The following is an 11,758-nucleotide window of genomic DNA, read 5'->3' as shown; positions in this document are numbered from 1 at the left end:
CCAATGAGAAGGGGTGCATTGATAATGTATTTTGTGATGTATTTTTAGAAGAGGAAATGGCCTGGGTCAAGCGCCATGCATAGTGCAAGACATACACTTTGAGATTGTACTTCAAAGTGATTTGTTGAACTTCACAGTATACCAGAAACTTTTGGATTGCCCCTTTTAACCCATGTGGCAACTCTCTGAGGTAGGTTCTCTTATTATGATCACCATTATTTAAGGAGAGAAAACTGATGCACGGAGAGATGAACTTTCACAGTTCCTCACAATCAATAAGTAAGTTCCAGAGCTAGAATCAGAGCCTAGTCAGCTGAACAGCAGAGCCTCTCAAACCCTTCACAATATTTCTCCTATGATCCAGTTTTGGTATTCCCACATTACAGACGAGGAACCTGGAACCCAAAGAGGTTAAGCAATTTGCCCAAGGTCCCACGAGTGGTCAGAGATGTAGCTGTACTATCTACCGAAGTCTATCTGCTTCAAAGTCTACAATATTCTCCTGCCCCACACTGGTTAGATAGTGGACATAATAGTTTAAAGGTCAAAAAGAAACCGGGCTCAGTGGCTCACGCCTGTAATCCCAGCACTTTGGGAGGCAGAAGTGAGAGAATTACCTGAGCTCAGGGGTTCAAGACCAGCCTGAGCAAGATGGCAAGACCTCGTCTCTACCATAAATGAAAAAATCGGCCAGGCATGGTGGCACGTGCTTGTAGTTCCAGCTACTTGGAAGGCTGAGGCAGAAGGATCACCAGACCTCACGGGTCAGGGCTGCGGTGGCCGTGAGCGTGCCACCGCACTCCAGCCTGGGTGACAGAGTGAGATTACAACTAAAAAAAAAAAAAAAAAAAAAAAAAAAGACTATGTGAATATCTTCTCACTGTGTTAATATCTTCTTCTTATGTTCAAGCACATCAGGGAAGCTTTCATTTTCTTTGTTTTTTCATCTTCTTCTTCTTGGTGATATTTCTCCTGGATCCCTTTTGGTTTTTTACTCCAACCTAGTCTGATAGCTGAGGAATGCTACTTAGCTGCTATACTGGGAGATTAACTATGTCCGTCAAGCCCGGCTGATCTTTTAGAATGTTTTCATGTTATGGCTACCCTGTGAGGTTTGAAGGCCAAGTGTTTCAGATGGGAGAAAAACAAAGCATAAGGAAGTTAAGTGTAAGTCGACGTCACACTGAAGGGGAACTAGCTAGAACCGCGCTCTCTGCAGGAAGCCACAGTGCCCCCTGCAGCCTGACACAAATGACCGCTGTTATTGCAGGGCAGGCTACCCTCAGAAGCTCCTGACCCCATGGAATGATGCCAGGTGCTGGGGATTTGGTACACAGCCCCATCTAACTTCTTTCATAAATGGGAGATAGAGCGGAGCACTTGGACTTTAAATCAGACTTCCCGAGTCTACTGCTTAATTGTTTTGCAATTTGAAGCTGGTCATGTAATCTCTCTAAACCTCAATTTCCTCATTTGTAAAATAAGAATAACAGTGCTACCTCATGAGGTCATCATAAGATTAAGTGGCTAATATTTTATTTTTTCCTCATCATGGACATTTATTTTATTTTTTAAATTTATATATCCAAATAAAACCAGAAAAACAAATGTGTGCTTTTAAAAATCAACTTTTTTTTTTTTAGATTCAATGGGTACATGTGCAGGTTTGTTACATGGGTATATTTCATGATGGTGAGGTTTGGGCTTCTGTTGAGCCCGTTACCTAGGTGGTAGACTGGGTACCCAGTGGGTAGCTTTTCAACCCTAACCTCATTCCTCCCTTCCCTCTTTAGGAGTCCTCCAGTGACTGTTGTTTCTCTCCTTATGCCCTTTTGTATTCAGTGTTTAGCACTCACTTATAAGGGAAAACATATGGTACTTAGTTTTCTGTGATAATTCACTTAGAATGATAGTCTGTAGCTATATCCACTTTGCTGCAGAGGACATGATTTTGTTCTTTAAAAATCAACTTCAAAAATTAAGGAAAGTGTTGAATACCATGAGACCTTTGTTTCCAAATGTTCATGTGGCTAATATTTTAAAAGGCACATTGTAAATGTCTAAACACTTTTATGACTATGGTCTAGAACGTCCCAGAAGGTAGTAATACTTTTACTATGGACTCCTATAGTCCAGTATCTGTGAGTTTCTGGACCATGTGGGGATATATAAGAGAGCTTTGTACAATGGAATTTTCTAAATGATTTATGTGCCACACTTGAGCAAATCTTAGTTATTAAGATGTCCCTGTCATTCTTCTGTTTATCCTAGCCCAGTCTATGAGGATCAATGCCATCCCTTGGTCCTTGGAGGTCAACTGACCTATATGAAGATGGATACCTTAAAACAAATGGGTCCCTGTTTGGTTTGGGGGATTTTGTTTGTTTTCTTTAATTAGAATATGATTCTTTTGAAGAGACACCCAGAGAAGGAACTAAGATGTTCCATGGATTGGAATGTTCCAATCTATGCCTTTTGCTGATTTTTTTGCTTCTTCATTTTCTTTATTGTGCCCCACCACCCAGAAGCATAGATCCAAGTTGTCCTGAATATATACTTCCTCTTTATTATTGATTGATGCAAAAATGTTTTTTAGGTAAGACCTTTTCCTTAGGAGAAAGGAATATCTACATTTCATCTACTTTTACTTCCTTTCCAGAAGTGCTTGCTGTAACAGTTTGTAGTATAGAACAGACAGAATAAAGAAAGATGACCCAAATTTGAGATGTGCTTTTGGGGAAAGAACCTCTAACACCATGTCTATCAAACTTGACTCAAGACAGGTTGCCAAACCATCTTAGTGAAATCACAAGTACTTTAAAAAACAAACATAGGCTTTGCAGGCGCCCCGCCTTGAGCCTTTTCCCATCAGCCATGGTCAACCTCACCGTGTTCTTTGACATCGCTGTGGGCGGCGAGCCCTTGGGTCGCGTCTCAGCCCTTGGGTTGCGTCTCAGCCCTTGGGTCGCGTCTCCTTGGAGCTGTTTGCAGACAAAGTTCCAAAGACAGCAGAAAACTTTCGTGCTCTGAGCACGGGAGAGAAAGGATTCGGTTATAAGGGTTCCTGCTTTCACAGAATTATTCCAGGGTTTATGTGCCAGGGTGGTGACTTTACACGCCATAATGGCACTGGAGGCAAGTCCATCTATGGGGGAGAAATTTGATGATGAGAACTTCATCTTGAAGCATACAGGTCCCAGCATCTTGTCCATGGCAAATGCTGGACCCAACACAAATGGTTCCCAGTTTTTCATCTGCACTACTAAGACTGAATGGTTGGATGGTAAGCATGTGGCTTTTGGCAAGGTGAAAGAGGGCATGAATGTTGTGCAAGCCATGGAGGGCTTTGGGTCCAAGAATGGCAAGACCAGCAAGAAGATCACCATTGCTGACTGTGGACAACTCTAATGAATTTGACTTGTTTTATCTTAAACTACCAGATCATTCCTTCTGTAGTAGTCCTTCTCCATCCCATTTGCTCGCAGTATCTCTATAATCTTTGTGCTCTCGCTACAATTCTTTGGGTTCCATATTTTCCTTATTCCCTTCCATGTCTAGTTGGATTGCAGAGAAATAAAAACTAAATAACAAACAAACAAAAAACAAAACAAAACAAAAACAGTATCACATATAGTAAGGAAAACACTGTTTTGTGAACTTGTTTGAATTATACATGTGTGTATACAAATATAAATTGTATGTTCATATATGTATGTATATACATGTGCTGGCTTTCAGTATAAAATGTATTTCTTACTAAGGGTTACAGTTGAAGTTTGGAAAACATGTCTTAAGGTCTTCACTAATTTTTGTTTGCCATCTTGCATCTTAGTTCCTTCTCTGGGTCTGTCATCAAAGAAATCATATTCTAATTAAAGAAAACAAAAACTCTCAAACCAAACAGGGACCTGTTTTTTTCCTCATCAACATTTTCTGGGCACTCACTACATAAAGATTCTTGGCTGGGTATGGTGGCTCAGGTCTTTAATTCCAGCACTTTGGGAGGCCACAGTAAGAGAATTGCTTGAGCCCAGGAGTTCAAGTCCAGCCTAGGCAACATAGTGAGACCTCATATCTACAAAAAATAAATTAGCTGGGCGTGATGGTGTACGGCTGTAATCCCAGCTACTTGGGAGGCTGAGGCAGAAGGATTGCCTGAGCCCAGGAGGTCAAGACAGCATTGAGCAGTGATTGTATCACTGCACTCCAGCCTGGGTGACAGGGTGAGATCTGAACTCAAAGGAAAAAGAAAAAGTCTTGGATAAAGGTCTCGAATCTACAATCTTGCCAGAGGAAAGAAACATTGAAAAACAAAGGAAAAAAATGCTGAACATTGTTCAAGTTATAATAATTTAAATGTTAAAGGGTCCAAATAACAAGTTGAAAAGGTAGAGTGATTCACTCTGGCTAGGGTATCATGAAGTGCCTGTGCAACATTTTGCCAAAAAGTCAATAACCAAAGATTGGCAAGCAAGGACTTGGAAGAATGTCTTTTTAATGACTATTCAGCAAAAACAATTTGACTGGATCACATGGCTTCAAAGATGGTTTTTAGAAAAAGGAATTTAAAAGCATTACATTCTATTTTTTGTCTTTAACACTGTAACACATTTGGATCCTCAAAGAAATTATGTTATTACATGTCAGCAGTGTGGTAATTGTTAGTGTAAGTTGTATCCTAGAAGCAATAGGCCCTAATCAGAAATTTACACACCAGGGATGGTCAGCTGGCAATCCACTTAGGAAGCCTACACTTCACAAATGACTACTAGGACTTGTCATCCATAGCTCAATCAATACAGGACACTTTGCCAATTAGCTTAATAAATGTCAAATGCATTTCCATTGGTGACATGAGTGGCTTGCTAAAAATAATGATGTAGACACAAGCTTTCATTTGTGAATTCAGTACTAGTATGTGGATTGGTTAAAAAAAACCAAGTCACTGTTCACTTTTCCAAGAGGAGGTATGAGGGGGGACCCCCCCAAATGGAATTTATTTATAAAAAATAGTGTATTTATTCTTACCTGTTTAAACTTCAGTCATCATCAGCCTTCTCAAGACTTCCAGATAAAAACTGTGGTTGACTATATGCAGAATGATTTGTGGCACACAGGTGACTGGTTCTTCTACCATTACAACGCACCTGCCCACATCATGCGAGTGTTCAGTTTTTGACCAAAAACAGCATGACTCCGTGCCCCACCCTCCCTATTCACCTGATCTTTCCCTGAGTGACTTTTTTATTCCCTAGATGTAAAAAGCCCTCAAAGGAAAATATTTTGCCCATGTGGAAGAGGTGAAACAAAAAATGGCAGAAGCATTAACAGGCATCAAAACTGACAAGTTTAGTCGGGTGCAGTGGCTCACGCCTGTAATCCCAGCACTTTGGGAGGTGGAGGTGAGAGGATTGCCTGAACTCAAGGGTTTGAGACCTGCTTGAACAACACGGTGAAACCTCATCTCTACAATACATAAAAAAATTAGCCAGGCATGGTGGCAGGTACCCATGGTTCCAGCTCCTTGGAAGACTGAGGCAGGATTGCCTGAACCCAGCTGTGGTGGCTATGAGCGTGCCACTGCACTCCAGCCTGGGTGACAGAGTGAGACTGACTCAAAACAAAAAAACAAAAACCTGACAAGTTCAAAAACTGTTTCGAGCAGTGGAAAAAGCATCTTGATAGGTGTATTGCATCAATCGGAGAGTACTTTGAAAGTGACTGAAGCCTAAACATGTAAGACTAAATATACAACTTTTAAATAAATCAATTCTGGGTTTTTTGGGGGGGAGGGGTCCCCCCTAGTATAAGAATGTAACAAGCCCTGTCACCTATACTTGTATGGATAGTACACAAGGCTTGAACGACAAATGCACCTGTTTGCAGCCAGGCACGGTGGCTCATGCCTGAAATCCCAGCACTTTGGGCAGCTGAGGCAAGAAGATTGCTTGGGTCCAGGAGTTCGAGACCAACCTGGGCAACACAGCAAGACTTCATCTCTTAAAAAAAAAAAAGTTAGCCGGGCTCGGTGGCTCAGCCTGTAATCCCACGCCTTTGGGAGGCTGAGGTGAGTGGATTGCCTGAGCCCGCGGGTTCGAGACCCGCCTGGGCAGCGAGACCTCATCTCTACAATAAATCAAAAAATCGGCCGGGCGTGGTAGCAAACACCTGTAATTCCAGCTACTTGGAAGGCTGAGGCGGAAGGATCGCCGGAGCCCAGCAGGTGAGGCTGCGGTGGCCGGGAGCGGCCATTGCACTCCAGTCTGGGCGACAGAGTGAGACACCAACTCAAAAAAAAAAAAAAAAAAAAAGTTTAAAAGACAGATGCACTGGTGTCCAGTCATTAGTGTAGAGGACTCTGGTTGCCTCAAAATTTTGTGACAAAATTTTGCCCCCCAATACTTGACACAGATGCCTCAAGTGGCCCTTTCATGAAAGTTGGTCCAATCGTCAAAAAGGACAGAAAGCTGGGACACATTAAACTTACAGAGCAAGTTGTACAAAACGTGGGGCTACTGCTTGCTAATAAATGTTTAATAAATGAGTTCTGTGTGAGGTAAATTGAGTCTGAGCTTTGCTTTCACATTAAGTGGATAGTGGATACCAGTATCTACAAGTCTGAGTGGGAAATGACAAAATTGCTTGTCACTCTCAAAAATAACTAAGACTCCTGACTTCTGGTATTGTTAGTCCCAAATAATATCACTCAATCATCACCTATTTATCAAAGCAAGTTTATTTAATTATCTTATTCCAGACAAATAATGAGGTTCATGTGAACAACTAAGGAGTAAGACAATCCAAATAAAAGGCAGGAAAAATTAGTACGAACTACACAAACAACTGGCTAGAAAGGAACAGCAGCTACATTCATTTTACATAATACTGTGGGGTGATGTAGCACCATTTACCTCAAAAATATCCTAAGTACTTTATAAAGTGATTACATGGGCCTTTGCTCAAATGCAGCAATAGCTCAAAAATTATAGCAAGCTTGATGATCATCTTATGTTCAACTAATCTCAAATATAAAATTATATCAGGAAAATTATTTCAGAAGAGATAGAAAGTTTGGGAAGGTTGTGATCTTGTACAATTCTTAAAATCTTAATAGTTACCATTATTGAGACTGGTTTTCATCATCTGCATTGTTACTGGCATCATGACCAATTTAAATTTTAAGCTTTGGGCGATTTAATAGGAAGTTGTTTAAACACACACGCAATTATATTTACACTGAAGTTCCTTATTGGATTGCTCAGTGTGTTCTGGCCTGAACTACAAACATGGAGAAGTAAGAGAGGACTTGAATGCTATGGAACTCAAAGGATAAGGATCTTTAATGATTAATACTGTTTTCTACCATTTCTAATGATCATTCTAAGCTATTGTACTCTGATGAGATTAGATTGAAATTTGTGGAACTCAAGTTTGATCCTGTTAAGGAATCTAAGTTAACAGGAATACATTTGTAAATCTGATGGGAAGCATTTTCTAAATGTCAAGGACTTTAGGAAGTTTCACCTGAAGTTATGAAGAAACAGAGAGAAATTCAGTATTCCAGAGTTCTTCATCAGCCCATTTTACTCGAGCCACAGTACATTTTCAGAAATATATCACAGCAAAATCAAATGGAGGAAATGATAAATAATCCAGGATTGGTGGTACCTAACTTCCACTCCTGCTTTTTTTTAGGTAATGAACCACTTTGAGAAGCTGATGCAAACTATGAAATCCCCCCAGAAAAAGGCATTCAAACAAGAACTTCTTGTACACAATTACAAAGGATTCTCTAAGGATTCATAATTCCCAAGTTAGGAAGTCCTGTTTCGAAGCTGTAGACTATAGTGGAAAATAAATTTGGCTCATTTTGACACTGTTCATCTTCACTTAATTGCTACTATAGTAAAGTAAGCATTTTAATATAAAGCTACTAAGTTGCTGTCCTAAAACAAAGTCACTCATTTTAAGCACTAACATAGACTTTTGAAATTCATTCTCCTTCCCCAATTTTACAAAGTTTTGTCGTGTGCCTTCCACCTGAATTGGTTAAGTTCCTAAAGTTTAAACTAGCAGATAATTGTTTTTCTTTCATATATATCCTCCAGAGCTAGTCACTGAAAAATGACATTAAAATTCAATACCCTTGTGGAAATGAACATGTGTCTAATATGTTGGAGAACAGGTTATTGAACTTTATAAAATATTTCTAGATATAGGTTCACACTTGAAAATAAACACATATACTTAGTAGCTCTGAAGGTAACACAAAATCCCAGACCATACCTTCTCCTTTTTCTTACTTGGAACCAGTACAATGGAGGCTTCTTACAATAGTAACAAAGTGTACTGAAAGTTCTGCCTACTGGTCAGGACAGATAACATTTCATTACAGACAAATGCACCATCTAAAAAGCATCTGATCAACTCCTCAGTTACCAAACAGGTTGAAGAATGCTACCTTTGAGGACTCTAATGCTGAACCATTGACCAGATCTTAACCCCATGTTGAATGAACTCCTTAATTCAAGAGAAATGACTACACTATAGTACATGGGTTAGGCTTGTTACTTTCGTATTAAAGAAGATCTCTACCAGTCACTCCAAATAATCTGCTTATATAACAGGGTAAACATGGATTTACGGGAAACTCTTAAAAGAGATTTTGAAGGCTGATTTGAAAGCAGGGGATATTAAATACACACACACATCGAGTCTATAAAATTTAATCAAATCCCTTACTAGAGAAATTTTCAAAGGCTGAAGTCAGGTGACAATTATTCAGTCTTTTCATAACCATTCACTTCTGCTCAAATAAAGTATTTGTAAAACAAATCCCAAAATATTTGAAGAGTTAGCTAAGAGAACAGCTTTGCCATGGAAGCTACAACTTGGTTGTGGGATTTCATTCTTGTCTTGCTGTTATATAAAAAGTGAGTAATGGAACATTCATTTTTCCTTGCTCTTCTTAACTTGTAAGACAGTTTTGTGTTTTCCTTTGTACAAATCAAGCACTAGAATTACATTTCAGAGACCTGGGGATCGTGGAACAGGAGTGGGAGAACAGAGGATCCTGCTCTTGGACAATCAGAATTCAAGAATTTCAACTCAGTGGTAAAGGGTTTGCAAGAGAAAGTGAACCTCTATTTGATGGCATCCTATGAATCCTATAAAATACACAAGGTATTTTCTCCACACTATTCGATGTCCCATTGTGTGTTTTTTCTACTGGACTTACTAAATGCTGGATGAAAGCTGAAGAAGCTAATAGATACTGGCATTCCTGGCTGTGCAATCTATACATTTTCATTTTAAATATAATAATTCAAGCATAATCCATATTTAAAAAATTAGACTAAAGAGAGACAGTAAAGGTTTTAAAGGTTTCTCTTTGAAAAGATGGTATCTTACAGTACATACAAAAATACTCTGAAAATACATACGACTTCATTTACAAAACACTGAATCAACATATTACAAGAATTACATGGTTATGGATTTTAATAAACTGAGCATGCGTTCATGAAACTTAAAAAATATTAAGAAATGCATTGAAAAAAGCAGTGTAAAAAAAGACAACTCATATAGTTAAATAAAAATTACAAAGGTCCTGAGCCAATTAATGGTTGGTAACAATGTCATTCAAAAATGCCTTTAGGTTTCAATAAAATCCACTGCTTATTTCTGCATGCCTAGTCCGTGAAGAAACTATTTGAAGTTGTGGGGTAAATAATGGACAGGAATTATCATGCTTAGTTAATTTTACACCTCAAAAAGACAAGTTTGCCATACTTAAAGGTATCTTATTGTTGATGCTGGAATGAGTTGCTCCTCAGTAAAAAATACCAGTCAACTAACAAGAATGGCATGAAATAAGATATGTAACAATTTCACCATTCATATACTGACTTTCAGTATCCTGGCTATATTTTGATTTTTAATAAAGATGCATTTCAAAGGCCTCCATGGGAGGCAAAATATAGAGAACTTATGGTGCCCAACTCTTATGTAATCACTGGACTAATCCTCCCTGGTAGCTATGCAACATTTGGACAGAAAGGCACAAAAAAAGTTTAAATATTCCATGTGCCAATCTGGTAAAAATAATTTAAATAAACAGAACAGACAGTACATCTACACAAATGGAGAAAGCAGAAAAGATACCTCACATTCATTTACCTTGGGTTTCACAAAGTGGCTTCAATACTAAAGTAAATGTGTCAACATTTGGAAAATTACAAGACATTTTTTTTGTTTGTTTTTAACTTTTTCAGCTCCATACAATGATTAAAACATAAAACTTAAAAAAAAAAAAAAAAAAAAAAGGAGTTCAGGACTTGTTTTATCAGTGTCCAAGTGTCCAAGAACTGGTTCCCATAACAAAGAAACAAGCATTGAAAGTTAAGGCAGTAAAACCTCCACATGTAAAGCATAATACTGTAGATGACAATTTGATAGCAGGTGATCCTCAGAGACATGTATGTAGCAATCAGTGAGAGAATGCTACAGCATCTGCAGGCCAAAGTGTGAGAGTTCAAAAACCACTTCAAGGTCATTAGGCTGATGACTGTAACTTTCACCTTATTTCATGTAGGACAGCCACCTCTATTTGAAAGAGTGGCTGCATCTATGCCACTAAATGATTGCTTGTTCACTTAAGTGAGGAGGCACTGCTTTTACCGATTAAGGGTCAGTCGAATGGAATTTTTGATGACACGGATGTTATTTGCTGGAACTGGAGATGATGAATCTGGTAGTTCTTTACTGGGCAGTCTCTATTAGAAAGAAATAGAAACAAAAAAGGAAAAGTACATATATATTATAAAGGCCAAACTAGTTAATCAGTAACAAAAGTCTTTTGAGTTTTCCTCCAAATCTCTTGAGCTCCTAGCACTTGAGTATATGTTGAATATTTCCTTCAGATGTTCATAGGGAATTCTTGCTTTTGGAACTTCTTTCTTTTTTACAGCCAGAGGTGAAAAGCAGAGGGACAAGAGAAATGGTAGAAGTGGCAGGCATGTATGTGCAAAAAGAGGGCTTTGTTAAATCAATCACCACGCCCGGATTGAGAAATACATCAAGGACACAGTCCTCCTTAAGGCCATGCAATGGTAAAGAGAAAAAGGAAGTGCATGGTAACTAAACTCGAAGGTCTTGGGGTGTGAGGTGAAAAAAGATATGTGCTGAGGAGGAACATTTGGTATCTGAGTTATATACCTCAATTTGTTTCTGTAATATATTAATGGAAGAACACTGTAAGCCAATTGTGAGATACTTTGGTTTTCAGGAAAACTGAACTCTAGTCAGGCTAGGTAACTTCTAATGATGGTGAAATTCAGGGATACCTGTTTGATGGACTCTGAAGACACTAAAGATTATTATATAATGAAGGCAATACTGAACAAAGTAAGATGCAAAGAAAGACCCCTACAATACAGACTTCTGTATACTGAAAATAGTTTCTTATCAAGCAATAACTATTAAATCTCTTGTGTTATCTTGGCTAAAAAATATCAATATCATATCCACACCCATTCAAAACAATTATGAAAACTTTCAGACATATGTAAAAGTAAAGGATAGGGAAATGAAGACTTAGATGCCATAACCAAGTCTCAGACATTAAAACCGATTTCACTCTTTAATATCCATCTCAATTTTTTTTCCTCCCATTATCACATGTAATATAATTATATACCCATTTTTTTTTTTTTTTTTGAGTTGGAGTCCCACTCTGTCACCCAGACTGGAGTGCAGT

At 38.6% G+C, this 11,758-nt stretch overlaps 1 protein-coding gene and 1 pseudogene across 1 annotated transcript in view; one reads left to right on the top strand and one right to left on the bottom strand.

Annotated features, from left to right (window-relative positions):
• The first annotated feature begins 2,874 nt into the window (after positions 1 to 2,874).
• LOC103263764 lies at positions 2,875 to 3,408 on the top strand (annotated as a pseudogene).
• A 5,961-nt stretch (positions 3,409 to 9,369) lies between these two features.
• PAPOLG (poly(A) polymerase gamma) overlaps positions 9,370 to 11,758 on the bottom strand; it is a 34,706-nt gene continuing 32,317 nt past the window's right edge. The window contains exon 22 of the mRNA XM_008061433.2: positions 9,370 to 10,775. Coding sequence (XP_008059624.2) covers positions 10,677 to 10,775 — 99 coding nt within the window. The 3' untranslated portion in view covers positions 9,370 to 10,676. The remainder of the gene's footprint in view (positions 10,776 to 11,758) is intronic.

Source organism: Carlito syrichta, unplaced genomic scaffold (assembly GCF_000164805.1).
Source record: "Carlito syrichta isolate Samal-C Ts95f unplaced genomic scaffold, Tarsius_syrichta-2.0.1 Scaffold305251, whole genome shotgun sequence".
Taxonomy (NCBI): domain Eukaryota; kingdom Metazoa; phylum Chordata; class Mammalia; order Primates; family Tarsiidae; genus Carlito; species Carlito syrichta.
The sequence above is the reverse complement of the archived record's forward strand: the minus strand, read 5'-3'. Positions and strand labels throughout refer to the sequence as shown.